General features: G+C 39.0%; 1 protein-coding gene across 2 annotated transcripts in view; it reads right to left on the bottom strand.

The window, feature by feature from the left end:
- grb10b (growth factor receptor-bound protein 10b) overlaps positions 1 to 22,239 on the bottom strand; it is a 75,486-nt gene that overhangs the window by 39,325 nt on the left and 13,922 nt on the right. For both annotated transcript variants that reach the window (XM_026926854.3, XM_026926853.3), the window contains exons 2-3: positions 13,334 to 13,443; positions 5,238 to 5,331 (exon numbers count right to left, since the gene is read on the bottom strand). In XM_026926854.3, the coding sequence (XP_026782655.3) occupies positions 5,238 to 5,331; positions 13,334 to 13,384 (145 nt within the window). In that variant the 5' untranslated portion in view covers positions 13,385 to 13,443. The remainder of the gene's footprint in view (positions 1 to 5,237; positions 5,332 to 13,333; positions 13,444 to 22,239) is intronic.

Below are 22,239 nucleotides of genomic sequence, written 5' to 3'. Positions count from 1 at the left end.
TTCAGTGACACTGGCACGTTGCTGATATGCGTGTATGAGGTGCAACAGTGCTACTGGGGTTTTAAAACAGTGTCAAACACTGCACTGTATTCACCTTGTGGGTGTACAGTGTGTGTAAATTGTTCTCTGCCTTTGAGCAGTGTCAGTTTCTGACTGCAGCACTGCTGTCGGCTGGAGATTTTTACTTGGTGGCCTGTTTTTCAACCAAGCGGTCACACTGAGGTGTTTTACAACTCCAACAATGCTGTTGGGATACACTTTAAAAAAAAAAAAAGACCAAAAATGGCACTTTTTGTCAGCCAAAATAAAAATTGTGTGATTAAATAGGCCTGTAATAAAATCTAATTAAACACTTCAATGGGAATGAAAATTAGAACATGATTAATACACTGTTTGTTTCCTTTTCTCTCCTGTGCTGGTCAGCGTATGTACGTTTGAACAATGTGAGCAGCAGATCACAGAAAATGTCGGTTACGTGGAACCATTTCGCAGTTTCAACGAGGAATCTTACACAAGTACAGGATACATCATGAAAAAAATGTTAACTGTAATCCCTGAAGTGATCTATACAGTTAAAACCAAACTATTTGGATTGTTTCTACACTATAATATTGCTGTCCTTAACACTAAGCGACAAGTACAAAAAGCTCGGAAGCACCGATTGTTAGGCACTCAATTTATTTGACATGTGCAAATGTTTCGGTTTGAACATGATCATCAAGGAAGTTGCCATGATTCGACATGCTTTTATTAAGATTAATTAATCAAAAACACTAAAGGACACGTAACAGGAGAGGAGTGTGTTTATTCGCAATATGAAAAAAACAACAACAGTATAATCATTATTTTCATTTATACCAGAAGGTTTTGATTCATTTTCTATAATTCCGTAATCTTTTCTATGCTAGTGCACTGGCCCCTTTAATTTGTGGCATGGCCTTGATTCGAAAACAGAAACGAAAAAAAAAAAAAAAAGGACAAGACTCACGTCTGCACTGATGTTTATGGAACTCAGGAAAAGTGTAATGGACCTGTCACCTAAGTAGGAATTCCTGATCGGAAACTTGGGCAAGATCCAGTCTGAGTGAGTCTGTTAATATAAACACACCTGACATCCTGCAATCAGGTGTGTTTGCTAATATAAAAACACCTCAACTCCTGCTTGAAATGATCGTTGCCATGATTGGACATGTTTTTATTAAACCACAAAACCACAAAATGGACTCAAGTTGGACTTAAGCTAATCAAGTCGAGAGAATTTACAACCTAGTTACAGAGAATTTAAGCAAAGACATTTCTAATAGCCATCCCATCATAATTTTAAATCAGGGTAGCAATCTGTCACTGTGGAAACTGTGGCGAATTGGCAAGACAACTGACAAAGTGCTGACTCACAGGGTAATAAACAAAACTGCTATTTGACTCCAGGGAGCTATAAACAGGGTCATAGTGTAGCCGTTTTCGAAAGACAAAGGAGGACAAGTGAAGAAAGTGCCCGAGTCAAAATTCATACAGATGTTAATTAAAAAAAAAAAACTCATTAAAAATACTAACTGAACTATCTGAGCAATCTAACCTTGACCGCTGCATTGCAGGAGCGCACTAACCCCAGTCAGTGTTCTTTCTTTTCCATACTTGCTTAGAAAATAGACATTTCACAAGTCAGGCATGGCAGGCACTTTAGGGCCATTAAATGCAAAACGGCCATCAAATACAAAGTGAAATCCACAGGACAGGTGGACCTGTATTACACGCATAAATTAACTTCCTCTGAAATTACAAACAGCTACACCACAGGAGCAGACAGTTGCGCTTAGTCAGGAGACTCGGTAGTGACTTGGTGGTAGATAGTGGAAGTTTCTGTAAAGTGGCAGAAAGTGATGATGAAGGACGCTTCACATAACCTAAGTCTAATAATAAACAGTGCTGTTATTTAACAAAGAACAATTGTTGATATGGTGAAGGAGATATGTTTTAAATATTTATGAAATGAGTCTCCAGTGTCAGCGCTTTAAAGGTGAAGCTCTTTCTCTAAGTTTTCCGCCATGGGAATGTCTTCAGGACAGAGGGCTTTATGCTATCTGGTTTATCTGTAACAAGCTGGTGAGGGAACAACTGTTTACAGCTTCTATAACATACGTGCCTACAGGAACGAACTTGTTTTGCTGACACTCCCCAACGTTAAATGTGAGTATAAATGGATAACAATTACGATGAGTCATTCTGTATTGAATGACAGTTGTTAAAGCTGTAAAATTGCTGTGGTATAAGAGAAATAAGACACTTCAGAATGTGATGTCATAAAATAATCAAGTCTGCTTAGCATCAGGCCACATCACACCACACCGTCGTTGATTCATTTTCCTACAACAGCATACCCCCAGGTGTTTCGTTCCTTACATGACCCCTAAGGTGAGAACAACTTGTACTGCAGCATGCAGGCCATTGTAATCATATTACTATCCGCTGAAAGCGACTAAATCAAATCAGCAGGAGAGTTCCACAGATGGGTAATACTTCCCTGAAAGGCACCAGCTGATAAGCTGAACCCTGAGCAAAGTCATATGTGCTTAGCCTGCTGCACAGTTGGAAGCTTTGCAGAAATAAATGATTCTTTATTCCTGCCTTCATTCACGGCCTTCATTAAGGAGGAAACCGCAGCAGATTCACAAGCTATAGGCTAAGTGCTCTATTAGTGCAGGACATCATCTGAATCTTTACAAGCTGTGAAGATGAGCAGCTGATTTTATGGGCTTGCATGGAAACAAATTAGAAACTAAAAAAAAAAAAAAAATCTAAATCCAATTTATTAGAAACACCTGTACCTTCATGCAATTATCCAATCAGCCAGTGCATAAAATTGTGCAAATATAGGTCAAGAGCTTCAGTTAATGTTCAAATCAAACAAAAATGTGATCTCAATGACTCTGACTGTGGCATGATTGCTGGTGCCAGATGGGCTGGTCTGAGTATTTCAGAACTGCTGGATCTCCTTGGATTTTCACACACAACAGTCTTGAGAGTTTATACAAAATGATGGGAAAAAAACCAAAAAAACGTCCAGTGTGAGGCAGTTCTGCATGTGCAAACATCTTGTTGAGAGACGAGAGAGGAGAATAACTGGACTGGTTTGAGCTGACGGAAATCTACAGTACCTAAAATAAACAAACAATCTTTATAACCGTGGTGAGCAGAAAAGCATCTCAGAATTCACAAAGGTTGTTCCTTTTGGTGGATGAGCTACAACAGCAAAAGATCGCATTGGGTTCCACTACTGAAAGACAGGAACAGGAATCTGAGGATACAGTGGGCATAAACTTATCATTCATGGTTAAACATTACAAGCTAGTACTGTCAGTATTTAGCCTTGTTAGTGGCTCACTTGGACCTTTGTAAGCAAGAAATTTTACATACTATATCAGGACTTCAGCCAATTTTAGATGCCATAAGTGATGGTTCTGATATTTAATAGCATTGATGTCAACACCTGATATATGCCAAGGCATGCAATTTCCCCAAGAAATGGCAATGTGTTAGGGCAGGTATGTTAGCATTCCCTTAGTAAATATCTGATAAGTTAAAGCATGTGCAGTAAATGCAATAGAATGCTAAACTCTTCAGTGAGGTGGCCCTGCAGGACTGATATTGTAGATAAGCGGTGTTACTCCAATCTCGGCTTTAGATCTAACTGGTCCACAATATGTAAAAATCCATACGTGTGATTATTTACCTATTACTGAAGCTGGATAGCAGGAGTCTACCAAGCATAATGGGGTAGGAAACAAATATTTTCCTACAACGTCAAGGCAAAGACAGACCCTGAAGACAAATGTAGTGTTTTAATGCTTACTATTTTAATGCTTACAATTTTCCACACCAGTCTTCCACATATGGCATTAGCATGCCAGGAGAAAGGGGTACAAAGGGATCTTTGGGACTGGAGAAACAAAGTTACATCTTGACAACAAAGGCTGCAAAAGTAGTCATTCCTTTTTTATATGCAGATACAGACAGCACTGTATAGTATGACTCTGGCAATGTATAATGACTGTTTGATCAGGACCTGTTCTTATGGAAAACAGGAAAACAGTTTAATATGTTGGCAATATCGCCTTTCAGGGTAATAATGAAAATACTATCCGCCCACAGTCAAAAACTTTTGCTTCATGTACGGCAAGCCTTTGAAAGTGCCGCGCAGGCAATAAGATCCCTCAATCCGATCCGATGCCCGGCAGCCTAACTCCTACTTGAGACCCGTGGCAATTTCAGCTAGCTTGTAGGAGTATAGGAGCTTGCTGTTACAGACTGCAAGACTTAGAAACAAAGAAATGTAGGCAGTGGTGTTCTTGGCTTGTAGAAAAATTCCTATGAATACGATGCTCTGAAAGAGCTTAAACAAAGCTTAACTTGGGACAAATCCTTTCTAGTGGTCAAGGCCAAAGTGGTCAAAGAATCATGGCCAACAACAAAGTGTATGGCTTAGAATTACCTCATTTGGTAGAAATCAAGGGCTTGGTGTTTTGACGTTAAATGGAACATCTAGGAATTCCTTTTTGATTTCAATTGGCATCAAGAAAGAGCACAAGAGTCATCTCTGGAGCCAGCAATTAGCTAAAAACCTTGCCTATTAGCAGTAGCTATTCTCAAAAAAGCTTTTTTTTGGCATTTTGTCTATTTGGGTACTGCAATGTTTATACCATTTTAAGATTCACTCCAGACTAAACAGAGGGCAGAGACAGGCTCAAGTTAAACAAGGGAAACAAAACACGGTCATGAAGTTTTAAATCATCCTGTCACATAGTGGCCATGTAAGTCTCCCTCCCCATCTCTGGGCTTTTGGTGTCCATTCACTAGTGTGAAATTGAGACATTAACAAACACAGACAACCTTTCTGCTACAGTTATCCCTGTAACAGCACCAACATTTCTTAAAAGAAACATTAACACTTGATATGCTTCCCATACTAAGGCAATATCATGCCTCAGTATATTGAAAGCTTATGCTCTGGTTATCATGGTTTGAGATTTTTTTAGTAGGTTGTCTTAATGAGATGGAAACCCATGTGCCGGTACAAATTGAGTCTTTGAACTGCAAAAAATTTTGTCCTCAATCTACTATCATAGTTTGCTATCATAAATCAGACTTCATGAACAAATTGGTTAAACAAGTATGTATACAAAAGATGTAGCTCAGAACCCCAAAAATACGTGTAGTACTGTGAAGTAAAAAGTACTAACCTTGGTGGTTAGGAGAGTTCCGACTGGCTGCCTGTTGGAAACTTGACCCGATTAGATTCGCTGGCCTGTGATTGGCAGTTCGGTCGACATTGTCCTGATGAGACAAAAGTCATAGAGTACAGCAACTGTTTTACAACAAAGTATGCAACATTAAGGTGAATAAATGCTATAGGGGTCTAGCTCTACTTTTAAGATCATAGAATGATGCATGATCGAGGTGGCAAATTTCTAGCCTGGCCGACTGGGACACTCTGATTACGTATCTGGGCTATTGATTTTTAATTCACAGCTGCCCAGGTTCAGTATGCTGTTGATATAATCAATCACCCGCCTTGTTTTGGTAACATCACTCGTCCAACAACCAGAGAAAGTAAAAACTCTATTACATTTAATGAGTATGTTTGAAATGCAACATGCTCCAATTGGTTCATATATTTGTAAAATGCATTGCATTGAATGGATGCAATGCAGATATTCAGAATCCAGAATAAGGAATAGGAAGAGGTAACAAAAATGAAGGTTAGGGTTAGGACAAAACCTATTATTTCATTCTAATGCTAGCACACTGCACAGCCACCTAGCATTAAAACCTCGATCAAACGAAAATGAAGATGCTAGGAAGACTCAAATAACATCTTTATTTGTGGCCAGAGAACAGCACAGCTCATAACAAAAACATAAGCCAAAGAGTTTTTGCCTTTTTTCGAGGGCGCAAAGACTTCATTCTTCGGCATAAATTCCTCCCACCCTGCTTATTGTATACTCTGTGCCAATGTACATAATTTAGTCTAGTTAACTGAACTTCCAGGCAAGCATAACATGGGACTGGGTGAGCACATTGGTTTGATTTGTTCATCCCTGATGAACTGTTATAGTTGTTTGATGTAATACAATTCTATAATGCCTTACATTTTAGGTGTGGCCACACCTCCTTCACTGGACTGGTATGTGGTATTGGACTACTGATACAGAGAGCACTGTATGGATTCTAGCTTGTTGGGGTGGGTGGGAGAAAACCAGAAAACCTACTGATAGGTTTTCTGGACATACAGAATGGCCATACTCTGCACATACAGTAATACTCAGGATCTAACCCTGGTACTAGAGTACCCAGGGAAGATCCTCACATTTTAGCATGACCTGAATATTATGATGCATACAGCACGCAAAGAAGGCAGGGCAGTGGGGCAGCAGGTAGCATTACCACCACTGAAATCTGAGTAGAAGACAGGAGGGCTTGAATTATCCCATACAGCATCTCAGACAAAAAAATTTGGAGACAAATTAGGCGAAGCTAGAACCTATTTAACCTGGGAGGTGCTCGCTTTGTCTGTGCCAAAGGTAGACCATAAGTAAGAACAGAATGCTCAGTTCGAGTATTCCAATCCTTTCTACGGAGGAAAAGCAGAACATTCCAGTTTCCCATTCTTGGCCATGGTACAAAGGCACGACAGGCAAGTAGAGAAAGATGTGATATCTCGGGCAGCACTGCTGATTGGGGCTTTTGCAGCAGGAGCCAGGAACAGAATGTCCTGTGGCTCTCTTATGTTTGGAGATGGTGCTCTGAGGCAGACCGCAAAGCCTAGTGGCGCTCTCTAATGTGGCTGTGAAGGCTCTCCAGAGAAATCTACAAAATTAGAGCAGAGCCTTGTTTTCTTCCCAATGCCAATGTGCATAGTTTCTGAGTGCCAAACACATGCGGATGAAATGTTAAGTTCTTAAAAGCAGCCCAATAAAGCAAGACAACATGATTTGGAAAGAACAACAACAAAGCTGTTGAGTGCTTGAAAGTGTTCCCTTTCACTGAGAAAGCAGATTAGCCATAGCTTCACGAGGCCACCCAATACTGCACTGTACACACTTCATTACCGTTTCAGCTATTCACACAGCTGAGAGAGCAGCATAGCCTTTGGTCATGAACACATTTCTTCAAAAGCACAAGTTTTATAACCCCATGGTATTTCCTCTGGTGCTTCTTGAAGGCTTCCCAGTCTTATGAAACTGATATTCAGCATGCTAGAAAACAATCTTTTATGCATCCACATCATCTCAATCAGCTGCCCTCAGCTGGAGTTCCTACTAATAACTTTTAAATACAGTATATTTCAGCAACTCCCACTAATTGCCACATAGAGTACACCACTTATAAGACAGCAGTACTGCAGCTATTTATCCTGGAAGGATGTTGAGGAAGTGATTTATCTTCGCTAAGATGATGGCAGGGGAAGGTGTCTTTTGTAATTAACATCCCTCCTGTTTGATAGTCTGCACTGGTTTCACCCTGGAAGTTTCAAGATGGCACCTACAAGTTTGTAATTACCTCTGTAAATGGTGTGAAGACATGCCTTATGTATAGGATCTAATGGAAACCATGTAGGTTGCTTTGGACTGTTTCCAGACAAAAGTCTAATCCCCATGCCCAGATGTTTGTACCAAGACAGCCAAAGCCTGTTCTATACTGTGAAAGGCTGACCTGTATGAGTATGCAAGCTTGTACGTGTGTGTTGGGGGTGAAGGGGATACCAGCAGCCCAAGGTCAAGGTACAACAAGTCAAGTGTGACTGATCCATCCTGACTTCCACCCAAAGTCACAGCAGGAGCAGCTCCTTTGGTTCTGTCTGACTGCACCTAGCTCATGCCCCAGAAGCTTCTCCACCCTTCAGTACATAGCCCTGCAGGGTTATGTCTGAGTTCCCAGTGACACATGCCAAATCTGGAATTATTAAAAAGTCCCCTGCTTCTTTGGGTTGTTTCGTTTGAGCGCATGCCTGCCCAGCAGAGCATTCAGACCCCTTTGTCTGGAGCCAGCATCAACAACTGACTGAACACTGACTTAGCTGCAGTTCTTAGAACCCAAGTACCCTTAACTTCCCAGTTCTGCAGCCCTGGTGTTAAATGGTACACACTGCACCAAGCAACTGTTTAAGTTGTACCATTCCCATTGCCAAGGATTACAATGAGTTCTGTGGTACACACCAAAAAAAAATGTACAAATGGTAATTAAAAGCAAATCAGGTCTATAGGTATTTGGACAGTGACACAATTTTCGTAATTTTGCCTCTGTACACCACCACAATGGATTTGAAATGAAGCAATCAAGATGTAATTATCTTGATTATCATTATCTATTATTACCTAAAAAGGTCTGGAGGTAAAAAGTCTGGAGTTGATTCCAAGCAGTGAATTTGCATTTGGTAGCTGTTCATGGGAACTCTCAATATGGAGGGAAAATGATGAAAATTGTGCGACTGTCCAAATACCTATGGACCTGACTGTATATAACCCAGGAAGTAAAAGCATATGTATGCTTAAGATTAATGTTCTATGTGTTCTTTTCGTTCAAGTGGGCCTTTTTTTGGAAAAGAAACATAACCTACCTAGGTAGCAACTAAATATACCAATGTAAAACCTGACCTGAACACAACTGCTGTAACTACATGGATTTGAATTTTCACAATAAAATTTTGCAACACTGCACTATGCACCTATAAAACATGTCTATACTGCTTTTAATGGCTGGCGTGTGTTTATAGGAGAGCTCGAAAGTGAAGCTCTAAAAAAAAAAAAAAAAAAAAAGAAAAAAAAGAAAAAAAAACACACACACCACTGCCAACATGAAACCGTCCCAACAGTGGTTATAAAGCTAACAACGGATAAGATGAAATGTACGTGAACAAATGCACTTTCTTGTCCCAAAACTTCTCTGACAGAAACTGTTTGCCTGGTTGTTGTGGAAAAGTCAATACTAATGGTTGACCAAAACATTCATATATTTTTTAAGCCTTGTACGAGTAGCTGGATGTCAGTGTAGAATTTCTATTTACAGTAACGTTCAATATTGACATGCTTACACGTCAGTCCACCTTCTTTATTAACATGATAGTTCACAAAGGTCGCCCCTTAGCTAAACCTTTCTAACCATAATTAAATGTCGATATTTATCATTCTCGATATTTATCATTCTTGGAAGTCGCTGATAACTTTAGGTAAGAATAAACAAAAGTAGTTGTGGGTACATTATTCAGTATAGGCTTATACTTGTCATTCACAAAACTCTAGCTTTAACAAACGGTGGTTTAAAAACTATAGCACTCTGTTGATATTCCACATTTAAAAAAAAAATAAATAAATAAATCAAAATCAAAAATTTGCATTACATCCAAAATGTCTGTGTTTATGATCAGGGAAAAACTGTATAAATAAAAGTGTGCAGGCTTTTTAGGGTTTTATAAAACTCTAAAAGTTACATAATTACTTATGCCCAACTGACATTTCCAGTTGTTTAGTAAATCTACCAGTGTTGGATTCTCAAATCTGTTTGTTCAGATGGTGTTGATTAATTTTCTATAAATAGCGCCCCTTTTTTGTTTTTGTCTTATTTCAAATTTAAGAGAGGAAAAAAAAGCGAGGCTTGTGAGAAAACAGCTGTTTATAGCTGCTATACAGTAAGCAATAACCAGAACAAAAGTTAAATGTAGCTATAAATAACGTGTTGTTCATTAATAAATTAAAAGTACTGTTATAGTTATGACGTGCGGTTATAGGAAAAGAATCAACTCCGGGGCACTAACGCCACAACAATATGGATTATTTTCCTATAACAGCATGCCTTGTCATTTTTTCTTAAATTTCCATTAATCCTTTAATAATAATAATAAAAAACATTATATTAGATATCTGATTACACTGACATTTATAAATCAGTGGCCTCTCTGCTCTATAAATACAGGCATTGGCATTTGGGAAAAAAAAAACGAACAAAGAAAAAAAAAAAAAAACATATCGATTGACGACTTCTAAAACCATACCCCTAGAAGGGGTATATTAAAAAATTCCACATGGTGTTTTAAATGTCAGCCCTGCGGTGGACCAAAATCAGGCTTATGCTCTGACTCAGCAATCCTCTTACTGCACAGAAAGGTTAGAATTTGGCCCGGCTTAGCTTCAGACCACAAAAGGTCATGCTACTGTGCATTCCACAGGAGGAAAGACTGTAGTGCTAAAGAGTGTGTGTAGGGGAGTGAAAGCGCTCTCCGGATATTAAAAAAGCGAATATGACAGCAACACTTTTTTGTAAATGGAAATCAGTGGCTTAAAATAGTACCCTGCAATTGCTCAACATCAAAATCGGTATTTGATTAGAGTGGAAAGTAAATTGGAGAAGTGAAGGCCCATTTTGACCTTGTTTCGAAGGAGCACAGCGTTGTTTTTGTCAGCCGAGCTGAAAGTGAATAGTGCTTCTATTTCGATTCGGCCCAGAGCAAGATCCTGAATCTCCCAGTTCCAAGAAATACCAAAAACTAGGAGCTTGACTTCCAGGAACAGGAACCGCATGCTGCCAAAAGTCCACTTGATTCACTCTGAAAACATCCATAAAACCCAAGGCGAAAAATTTACGGCCCTTGGGCTGCTGATGTGTCCGGGGCGGAGGGAAAAGGGCCTGTAACGACTTATGCAGTGTGCAGACCGAGCCAATATGGCCATCGTGCTAATGTCAAACCCAAATTCCAAGAGTAGATCTTCTTCAGGAGCTGTCAAATGTGTCACTCTGCTAACCAATGTGGACTCGACATCCACAAGGAGACGGCTATGAAGACATTTTGAAATGAAAAGGAGAATTATGCTGTTTGATGTTTAGCAAGGTTTCCTTCTAAAACACTCGATGTGCACAATTTAAGTAGTCGTATGAGTGACTAATGTTAAGAACTACCATTTAATCAAGTGTTAAAGCTTCATCGCGATTTTAAACACAAGCCGAGATTAATGTTTTAATTATTTCTCTATAAGCTCCACATTTGAGACAGGAGTTAAGGGAGATTTGCTTTGAGTGCTAGGTCAAGCCAAAGCCCAATCCTGGACTTCAGCCCAGAGTCCCACCACTCCCGGAGTTACATAATCCTCCATAGACTACTTATATCTTCATCTGGCTTGACATAAAAACTCCCGCAAATCAACCTTCGATGGCTCCCTGGTTTCGATGGCTCCCTGGTTTCAACCCCCTCCCCCAGCCCCCACACCTCTACCCCCCACGGAGCCTATGAAACGCTTCATACTCCAGTTCTTTAAAGGGAATAACTGTGAGGCAACAGGCACTTGGTATTAAAGCGGTCATGCCCTTTTGCCTGTAACAGTGTCCCAAAGGGACTATGGTGGAGCAGCAGCAGAAAGCCGCGGTTAAATGAAAGGCCTGCGCTGTAGCCAGCTCTCTGCGGGGTTGATGCTGCTGATGGATATTTCCCACTGGGTTTGAACCACTGCACGTGGATACAAACAATGGCGAAGAGAGCCCTTCACAACAAGCTAGTTAAGCCTTTGTTTAGATGCTCTTACGTCAGGTTGCGCCATGTGAATCAGATGCGCTCAGCCCAAAGGAATGCACATCCATGCCACGGCCATTCATTTTCTCCTCATCCTCATTCAAGCGCGGGCTCTAAATTTACAAGCTATGACAGGTACATTGAAAACAAGGGGCAGCTCTCTCGCTCTCTCTCTCTCTCTCGCTCTCTCTGTTTGGCTCTCTCTGTCTTCATGTCTTTCAATCAGAAACAGTTTTATTTGACCATTATATCAACAAAATGTCTCTATATTTGCCTGGATCTGTGCTTCTCAGACATGAGCTCCTTGAAGCATAACTAGGGGTCCATGATTTCTTTAAAAAAATGTTTTATTTTATTTTTATTTTCAGTGGAAGTTCCAAATCCTCCATTATCAAAGTTATTTTATTTATTGAGACTTTATAGTTAGCCTGTTTGACTGGTTGCTTGAATCGAATGGGTTTATTCCAAAGCTCAATAACTGAAAAACACATAAATGTCAAGTGTTAACGTTAGACTTAATGTGTTCTGTTGGTGGAGCAAGAATAAAATGCTCTACGGCTCCAACAAATAGTCAAAATATTATTGTACCCATTTAAATAAATCAGTCTAATACTTGAATAGTTGGATTATGTTCAGAGTGGAAGTTGTAAAATTGATTTCACAGTCAAAGGAGTCCCTGCAAAAAGACAGAAAGAAAGAAAAACCCCTGGTGTGCGCTGCTGATGATATTACATAAGCGCAGGATGACACTTTGATGGTTTTGTTCCATGAGCATTTTATATGTAAACCATAATTAGTGCCTCTTTACACTGAGGTTTCTTCAACATTCTCCAAACAACCAGCAAATTATTTTAGGAACTAAATAGTGTGCTAAATAGATGAGGGACAAAATGGAGCTTCAAAGCATTTGGCAGCAGTTTATAATGTTAAAAACATTCTTTGTGATGCTCACTTAATATGCATTCGCTAATAGCAGATTTTAGAAATATTTACCCTTAAGTACAATTTAATTAAAACTAAAAAAAACTCCAGTTTTCTGCCCTAATAAGAACTCTATGGGTGTGTATCAGTCAAACTGCATAATGATCGACAGTGATGTCATCATGCCAATGTAAACACCTGATTGACTGCTTTTGTGCTAAAATAGGGTGGAGGTTCCGCAGGTCGTGAATGTGATATTGTGTGCTGACATATCTGGACATAGGTCTAGGTCATTCTAATTAGCATAGCTTTACGTCACAATTGTGCAGAAGCAGCAGACTTATCGTGTCAGGTTTAAAAGGAGCTTTACTGCCCTCACGCCACAGCACCTGCATGCGTTTTAACCATTTTTTTTTTTCCAGTGCAGATTTCCAGTGAAGCTGGGCAAGATCAGATTAACTTTGTCCTCTTTTTCTGTTTTAGATTTAGAAAAAAATAACATGATATCACCAAAACAAACAAAAAATAGAAAAGTATCATATAGATTTATACTTTACTTGAGTGCTATGGACCTTCAAATGACTCATTACAAATCCTGAAGGTCTCTTCTTCTCTCATCCAGCCAAAGACCGTGAGCTACGGCTCAATCAAATGAACTGAATAGCATTCAAGTAGTTAACGCTACAGCTATCTGTGTGCTTTTGAATATGGCTAAGCCCCTGAACTGCAGTGTGGAATCTGAGGATGAGCACCCCTGGCCCTACTTTAGTAAAATGCTTCTGTAACAAAACATTAGTTTGTGTGTTTATTGAGAAAAAAAGAAGAAAGAAAAGAAAAGACCACATGAGCATGTTTTACCTGATAATTTGGGTGATGTAGGAAGTAATCCGGACATTCAGCTACTGCCATGTTAGTAAGTGTTCACCTCCTGATTGTACATTCACTTGCAACAGGAGCAGGAAAAAAGTCTGGAAAAAAAAGACAAGAAATAATAATGAGTTACAAAAAAAAAAAAAAAAAAAAACAGAACAGAAAAAGAAAAAAGACACTTAGGTTGCTTAGGTGTCTACCAATATATCAAAGAACATTTCTTAATCCAGATACTTCAGAAAACTAGTAAAAAAAAGCTGAACATCATTACAAGGTCCTATAGCATTTACTCAGCTGTTTAGAGTCTTGTATGAAAGAAAACTAAAACGTACTGAATAATTCATACAGTAACACTTTGGTTTGGTTCTGTACTCTAGAACATTGGTAATGATAATTAAGCCCAAAGATACTTTAGAAGCTTTTCAAACAATACTGAGAAGAAAACAGCCCAAGCAGAAAAATTACAAAATCACAGAAACGTATTAAGAAATGCATCTTCAATACCTCATAAGGCTTAAACTGCTCCATAAATATACGTTCGCAAGGACTTCATAAGGACACTTTAAAAAGTTGAACTGTCACACAGAACCCTTGACAGCATCTCCAGTGTCACTGTGTAAATCAACACCACCAAAATCGATACATATTGGTTCATTTGCTATTTGGCTTGATTCAGTTACACACTGCACATATTTACACAAACCAAAACAGCAATAAAACCCTTTGGTGAGGGATGTGTGGGAAGAGGCTGGGCTGAGAATGTACTCTTTGTTTCACTGGTCGGAAATACGGAGACAGGAAATGTAAACAAACATTTGGCAAGAGCACACAGAAGTCACAGAAACCAAGCAACCAAGCACACAAAAACAGGGCTGGCGTTAAATACATGGTTAATTAAAGCTCCCAAGTGTTGCGACAGAAAAGCGTTCGGCCTATCGTAGGAAGATCGCACGTTCGTATCTTGCTGATGCAACGGCCGTCCACGGCCAGGAGCAATGGAAGCAATATTAAGCGTGCTCACAGGGGGAAACAAATGGCATGCTATCTCTCTTCTGTCGACCGTGGGCATCTGTGAGCTTGTGAATGCGGAAGATGGTAGATAGTGTTTTCCTCCATGTTTGTTATGCTGCCCTGTAACGCAACACGAGCAGCAGTTCATAAAGATGTGACTGGCTGGATTCACATGTCTCGGAGGAAGTACTTTCACGCTTCGCTGGTAGCTGCTGTATGACATTATGTGGAGAGCTGGCTGGTGGATGGGTGGGAATTGGCAGGTAACCAAATTGTGGAGAAAATGTAAATAAAAATGGATAAAAAGTACATTTTCTTATTTAAAAAATTAAAAAAATGTAATCCTTGGCAAATTTAACCTTTACATGTAAATATCTAACAATTCTCTGTAACCCATAACACATAACACGGCATGTGTTGGTTCACTTCCCGCAGTTGAGAATTTTGATTTACAATTTTGATTCAAACTGAAAGCAAACTGCAATGAGTTCCCTTTCGAGTCGGTCTTTTAACTGGTCTGCGTTAATTTAAGCTCCTGGCTCGGCTCACAAGGTAAAATCTCAAGGCAAAACTTGGGATCACGGATTTGTTTCCGTACTGTGCTGTGCTGTCTGGTGGAAAAGTGTGTTTAGAATACTGAATAAGATTTGGTGATGTAAGAACTTGGTCATAATTGATTCTCAGAGGTACTATAGTGAAATGTGTCAGTGGTTCTCGAACTTTAAAAAAGGGTATTAAAAGAATTACTGTCAGGTAATTGCTTTATGTCTCAGTCCAATGATAAGCACCACTCCAGCACATGTACTCGTTACTTCCTGCAAGTGTTCAGGGGGAAAAAAATGTGATTTAAAGGAATCCCTGGTGAGCAGGTGACTGAGTTGAGAAGAACCCTCCCCTACAACATGAGGGTAATTATACAAAAGACATTTGGTGGTGGGCAGCATGGTGGGTGATGCCTCACAGCTCCATGTTGCCTGGTTCGATCCTGAACTTGTGGAGATCATTAGGAGATCGCAAGTTTGAATCTCAACAATTACACATCCATCCATGGCCAGGAGTCTAGACAGCATACCTACTTGTACTTTCTGGTTTGGAGGGATGGCATACTCTCTTTCCCCTGACAATCTGACAATAGCGGGCATCTAAGCTCTTGTATGCAGAAGAGAGCAAATAGCGTTTTCCTCCGAGTGTGTTACGTTTCCCAATGATGAAGCATGAGCAGCAGTTTGAAAAGATGTACACGTAGGATTCACGTGTGTCAGTGGAACCACGTGTTTATCCAGGCCACCGCTGGAAGCTGTCTTGTGATAGGAGAGCACAGGCTAGTGGGTGAGAATTGGCAAATGACCCAACGAGGACAAAATAGGGGGAAAAACTGCCCCTAGATTTGAAGGACTTAGCCATGTCCATGGAATGCAATGGACTGGCGTTCATCCAGGATGCACTGCAACCCTGGACAGATGTTGTTACTAAAGATAAATGAATATATCAATCAATCAGGTGGTCATACCCATAAATATCCTTATCTCAAAATGATAGGAATAACAAGACATTGTACAGACTGTGGCCAGTTCATACTTGGTATTAGTGCTATCCACTTGTGTTACAATCACCCGAAAGAGATGTTCAGATGTTAGGTATAAGGATAAGCTTGAAAGGGGTTGCCTGTAATGTGTCTTGCTACATTGGGTCACATGTAGCCTCACTAGATCTGTAACATACATCTGTAACTGCAATGCATCACAGATCATGTCAAAAGGCCACCTAGCTACCAACGTTGCCAGGTTCATGGCTTTCACACCGAATCGAGCTGACTGCACATGCATGCTGCTGATACGTATATCGAGTTGATGTTTTGTCCATGGATTGCATGATCTGATCTGAAAACATTAAATGTATGAAATATATTTTAGACCTGTATACCAGCCACAAGAGATTTTCTCTCATACAGAGGTGAGGAATGTAAAAGGAGGGTGCAAAATTTTACATTCACCTGTACATACCTCTGCATTAATTGGTGCAAAACTTTTCTCATGCTTGAACGATTAAACATGGGGTCAAACAGGCAGTGTAGAACACTGCCATCTTAAATCACATAGTAAGTGATGCCAAGTGAACATCCTGATTTAGCATGGGCTTGAGCATTCAGGGAAATCATTCAGAAGGAACTTTCCTCCACAGTCCCATGTTTGGTCAACAAATGCACTGCTGGTGTTTTAAAAACTTAAGAGGGTAGGTTTTGCAGGAAGCAAGAAACCTATCAGCACTACAATAGACAAAAGGTGCTTAAAAGGTAAAACCTTGCAGCGGAATCCACGAAATAAGAGCCATGGTTGGTTTTGTGGTAAGAACTTTGAGTACTTACACTGTCCATGCTGAGCCTTAATGCCTTGCTGTGATCAACACCAGAGGAACACCAAAGACCAGGAACGTGATGAGCTCCAGCTACTTAAAGTACATTTCCGTTCTGTTAATTAACAGTAGTGTTACTGTTACCACTCTAAAGTTGGTTTTGTTTTACTCCTCTCATACCAAATTTAATTGATTCATAAATGACACATCATACTTTTTATCCATTTATAGTTACATTTATTGTTGTGGAGCATCTGGGAAACAGATTAGTTACTTACGTTATGCAACAGCTGTAAACAGTCGTTCTTTCACAGGCCCCTCTTTTTTTTTTTTTTTTTTTTACTGTCTCATGAAGTTAATAAAACAAACAAACAAACAAAGCAGCTCGTCGTTTTACCGAGAAAACCGCAAAACACAAAGTCCTCTGTCCTGCAGACTTTCACGTGGTGGAAAACTTACTGTTGCAAAGTGCTGAGACTTCTTCCATAAAATGTGAAATGCAAGCGTCCTTACAGAAAGCTTCACAATTTCAACAACTATACATTTTCTTTGTTAAATAATAACACGTTTTATTATTAGACTTAGATTAGCTTTGTTTAGTGTCCGTCATACGACTTCCTCTGAATCAGCTGCTAATATATAACCAATGACATATTAGAGCATGCGCATTAAAATAGACTGTGATTTGAATTGTCAGAGTTGCTGTTTAATTATTAAAGTGAATCTATGCCTTCTAAACATTCAGCCGAGATTGCATTAGCGCTTACCGACACATCAAGATATGAGACAATGTGAATTTTTCTCCCTCATGTTCAGCAAAATGATTGCAGCTTCAATGAATAATATCAGATTTTTACCTTGTTCTTTTTGCACTGACGTACATATCCAAGTCAATAATGCAGGATTACAGTCAAATTGTAGTCTATTTGTTTGTAGGAGGCTTTGGCAAGCACATAGTTTTGACAGTGCTGCTTAAGTTTCGCAGTGGCTCTGTTGCCTCATACATTCTCTATACCATAAATCACAGCACTTACTGTATATTCACTGCAGACAGAAGGAAAGGAACACTAAATCCTTTAATCCAGAGGAATAAGAACAATTCCCCCAAGCACACTAGCATGGCCAATCATCTAGCTAAATTATTTTCTAGGAATTCTGGGAGGAATTGCGTATTCAGAAATCTGGTTCTTAGTAATTAAGTGCAAAAATTAAAGACAAAAACAAAACTGTGTAACAGTGCTGGAAGCATAGTTGTCTTTATAAAGTTTCTTTTCCAGGCTGATCTGTTAAAACTATTACCGTAATATCTGAAGTCTAGCTGACTTTAACTACAGAAAACGCGTATTTAGAGAAATTCCATACTTTTGCAATTTCCAAGGTCTGGGACATGCTTCTCTAGACTTTTGAGATCCTGTTTTTTTAAGATTAGAAAATAGAACACTTGTTTACGTTTTTTAAAAATTGGAATTGTATTACTTTTTTTTTTTTGGTCTTATTAAACAGATAAAAAAGCATGATGTGATGACACTGATTTAACATTTATGGAAGGATAATCTATTGGAAAATAAACTAAACTAAAATAACTTTGGGTTGTAACCGTAACTCTTCTTTACACCACATGCCCCGAAGTGTTTTATTCCTTACATATTACATTTGCATAATATATAATAAGTTAATACATTAGTTAATAAAAATAATAAGCTAATAATGAAGAATGGATTTGGGTTTATTTAGATTCATAAAAGTGATCTCAAAAGGCTTAGAAATGGGGGGGAAAAGTTATCCTAGGGAAACACCTCCAGAAACGCCCTTGTGCACTCGCAACCCCCAAAAGCCAGCACACACATTCACCTTCACTAGAGAGGGAAAATCTACTGATGACTACAAGGAATGCAAGGCGGCTTAGAAAAAAATAATAAATAAAGACCGAAAAATTGCAGATGTATTTTACATGAGCCAACCTGTAAAGCAAACCATCAGGTTTCACAAGTGAAAACATCTAGGTCAAGGGGCTTAGAGTACAAGAAGGCAGAAAGCAGCGGTCTAAAATAGGGGTATGGCTTGGGAGAGGCAGAGCTCTGTGCCAGCATGATGACACAAAATCCCCATGGGATGTTTTTGTGGACAGCGCCAGAGCAAAAAAGTGCTGTGTCTGCTGAGATCTCTCGCCGTCCCACCCCAGCTCCACGCCATACACGAGGTCATAAATTCTTTCTCCCAAATCGGGCCGCGCTTAAAAATATTTGCGTTATTCATAGACACGGCTGTCCAGAATCAAAACAGCAACACAAGAGGCACACATGCTTGAAGTACCAAACATACTGCAGCTTTGAGAGGCTCGCTTTTTTTTGGCATAAGCATATCCAAGGACTGACATACCAGCTATAACAGAGCACCAAACACCACCTCCACCACAAAGCACACAATGTTGTTATTTAACACGTTCTGATGAGACTAAAAGTCTAAAAAATTTCTATGTTAAAATGAGATATACCCTGTCAAGTAACCTTTCAGGAAGAATATGGGCAAATATTCAAAAGTAAGGAATAAACACAACAACGCATGCTGCTATAGGAAAATAATCAATGACCCCATGGTGGGATGCGCCATGACTTGCAGCCGAATTACTGTCATTGATTATTTTCCAATAACAGCTCATCGCCATGTGTTTTATTCCACTTATACCACAGCAATCTGGCAATGATTACAATTTTTTATCTATTAATGAATGATAACATAATTGGCATGTTAATGAGAAACCGCAAAACCCTCTTGGAGACTTTCCCGTTGTGGAAAAAAGTGCTGAAACTGGAGACTCCTTCCATAAATTCGACAAAAATACATCCCCTTGACATGTCCTTACAGACTGCTTTACCATTTCTTTGTTAAATAATAAATAACAACATGTTTTAATCCATTTCTAAGGAGCGTCCACCATACAAGACCCTGTGCAAGTATTACTATACAAACTGTGTGGTTAATCTTATATGGAAAAGAAAAAAAAAAAAAAGATCTAAAATATGAATTAAAAATAAAACAAAAATGAAACAAGAATTGTGTTTGAACCCAACTCTTTAACTATACTTATCATGACACCTTAAACTCCAAGGAACTCTCATAACTCTCATAACCTTTGCAGTGATTATGGCTATTTCACTTAATTAGTAAACAATTAGTAGCTCAATAATATGCTTTAAGAAAATCGACTGAACAATCCTGGGGTTTAAAGGGTTAAATAAGAAAATGTGGTGCAACTCTTTGTCGAAACAGTGCCGTGTTGCTGGGGGAAACATCCTGTTTTGTGTGGGAGAGCTTCTCAGTTTTGATGCATAAACAATATCATTTCCATAAAAATTCAATTAGAGCAGTTAAATATAGATGTAGGTGGTGCAATAAAAGTTTTTTTTTTTATATATACTGTGCTCAGGAAAAAAAAGAAAAATTCAGATGTCCATGTTAGTGGTGATATTTGAATAAAATTACCCCTAACTTTACCTGTAAGCTGATTTAACCACCAAATGCTTTTAGCTCATTAAAAAGGATAGTAAGCTTTGAATTAGCGAAATAAATAAATAAAATCAATGGAACCTCAAACTTCAACTTCATGCACCTTCAGCTTCAGAGGTGCATTATGTTAGTCCATTAGTTTTAGTATTAGACTTCAGCTGATAGTGATAATATTTGGGAGGTTAAAAATGATTTTATGACACCACAGCATTGCTGAATTCTCAAATCTGACTGGTCAGATGGTGTTGATTAATTTTCTATAACAGCAGCTCAGACAGTTCTTCTCGCTATAATTTAAGTTAAAGGTGTATATTAATGTGCTCATTGTATTTTGTTTCTATAGTAACCTGATATAGGCATCTGAATGGCTGAAGAGGACTTAAAAATTTGGATTTGCCATTAAAAATAAAAGAACAAAAAACTGTGTATATTTTCTTGTTAAAAAAATTCTACTAAATGTTCAGTATTAGAGAGTTGTCAATGCCTCATAATACCATGAATAGTTTCAACCAGCTCACCTACCATATGCTTTTATCTAATTAAAAACGATCATGGATCAGTTGTTTAATGCCAAATCCTTTAACCGGTCAGGAATGCTGAGAGCAAATTGTTTTTTAACATATGGGGTGTCCGGAGGAGAGCAGCTGAGTGGCACACACTGACTTGTAGGCCAAAGTGCAAAGGAAGGAGGAGGAAGAGAGAGAGAGAGAGAGAGAGAGAGAGAGACAGAGAGAGACAGAGAGAAAGAACCTCTGGCAAGGAGAATGAAAAGCTGGAATGTGGGTTGTACTGTTGTCCAGCTGTGGCATAGAGCCTGAGAGGACCGCCCACAGGGGGGCAGGTCTGAGCGCCTGAAGAAACATACATATTTACATTCACATTCTTGAATACAGCTGAGCAGTCCTGCGATTTGCACTCACAACCTTACAGTTACTGGAAGAGCTGACCCATGACTGCACCCTTTATCTCTTTATGTGCAGTTCTGCATGAACATCGCAGAATCTTTTCTTTATCTGGCAGGAGAGCACCCGCCCTTCTCTCTCTATTTCTCTGTCTCTCTCTCTCTCAGGGTGAGATGGCTCTAATCGCAGCGCTTGCCTTGTTTAGCTTCTGATGAGACATGCAGTCTATGCCCGGGCAACACTGAAAGCTTTCAAAATTAAATTTAGGTGCTTAAGCACATCAGTTCCAAGAAAGTATTTTAACACTAATCTTGTATCGTTGCAACTGGCAGGCCAATTATTCTGACTGCCAAAACACTCACATGGTCACACATACTAAACTGAATCCCTATGTAGATTTACCACACTCTCTTTTAGTGATATTGTTATCTGCGAAATGCTCACGTGTAATGTTATTGTTATCCGTTTATAGCTACGTTGAATGCTGTGCAAAGTCTGCGAAACTTGTTCCTGTTATCACTTACGTCATAGAAGATAGAAACATATAGCTCCTTTGCCAGCCACTCCTTTTTCCACCTTGCTTGAAGTTAATAAGAAAGAAAGAGAAAAAAAAATGCAGCTTGTAATGAAACCACAAAATGCTTTTCCCTGAAGAGTGTCCCATAGTGAAAACTTAAAGCACTGACACTGGAGACTCCTTCCATAAATGTTGAAAAACTTTACCTTAACAATTATATATTTTTCTTTGTTAAAGAACACACTGTTTAAATTGATTATTAGTATTAAATTATGTGGAGCGTCTTCCATACACGCTCCTGAGCAGGTTGTTGATATAAAAGAATAATGTATTAGACTGAGTGCATTAATATAAACCTGTGATTTGCCTTGCCCCAGAACTATTGTCAGAGCTGCTGTTATAGAAAATGAAATCAGCACCTTCTGACCAATCAGATTTGAGAATTTGCACTATTGTTATATCATACTTGTGACATATCGCATTTATTTTTACTTAAATTCAGCCAACAAGAATCAACAAAATGCGGTAGCAATATTATGAAAAACTATGTTTATAATTTTTCTTATCATTTACCAAAAAAGCTTGGGAGTAGGCTGTCACTCTAG

Source organism: Pangasianodon hypophthalmus, chromosome 1 (genome assembly GCF_027358585.1).
Source record: "Pangasianodon hypophthalmus isolate fPanHyp1 chromosome 1, fPanHyp1.pri, whole genome shotgun sequence".
Lineage (NCBI taxonomy): Eukaryota > Metazoa > Chordata > Actinopteri > Siluriformes > Pangasiidae > Pangasianodon > Pangasianodon hypophthalmus.
This window is presented reverse-complemented; position numbering and strand designations above follow the sequence as displayed.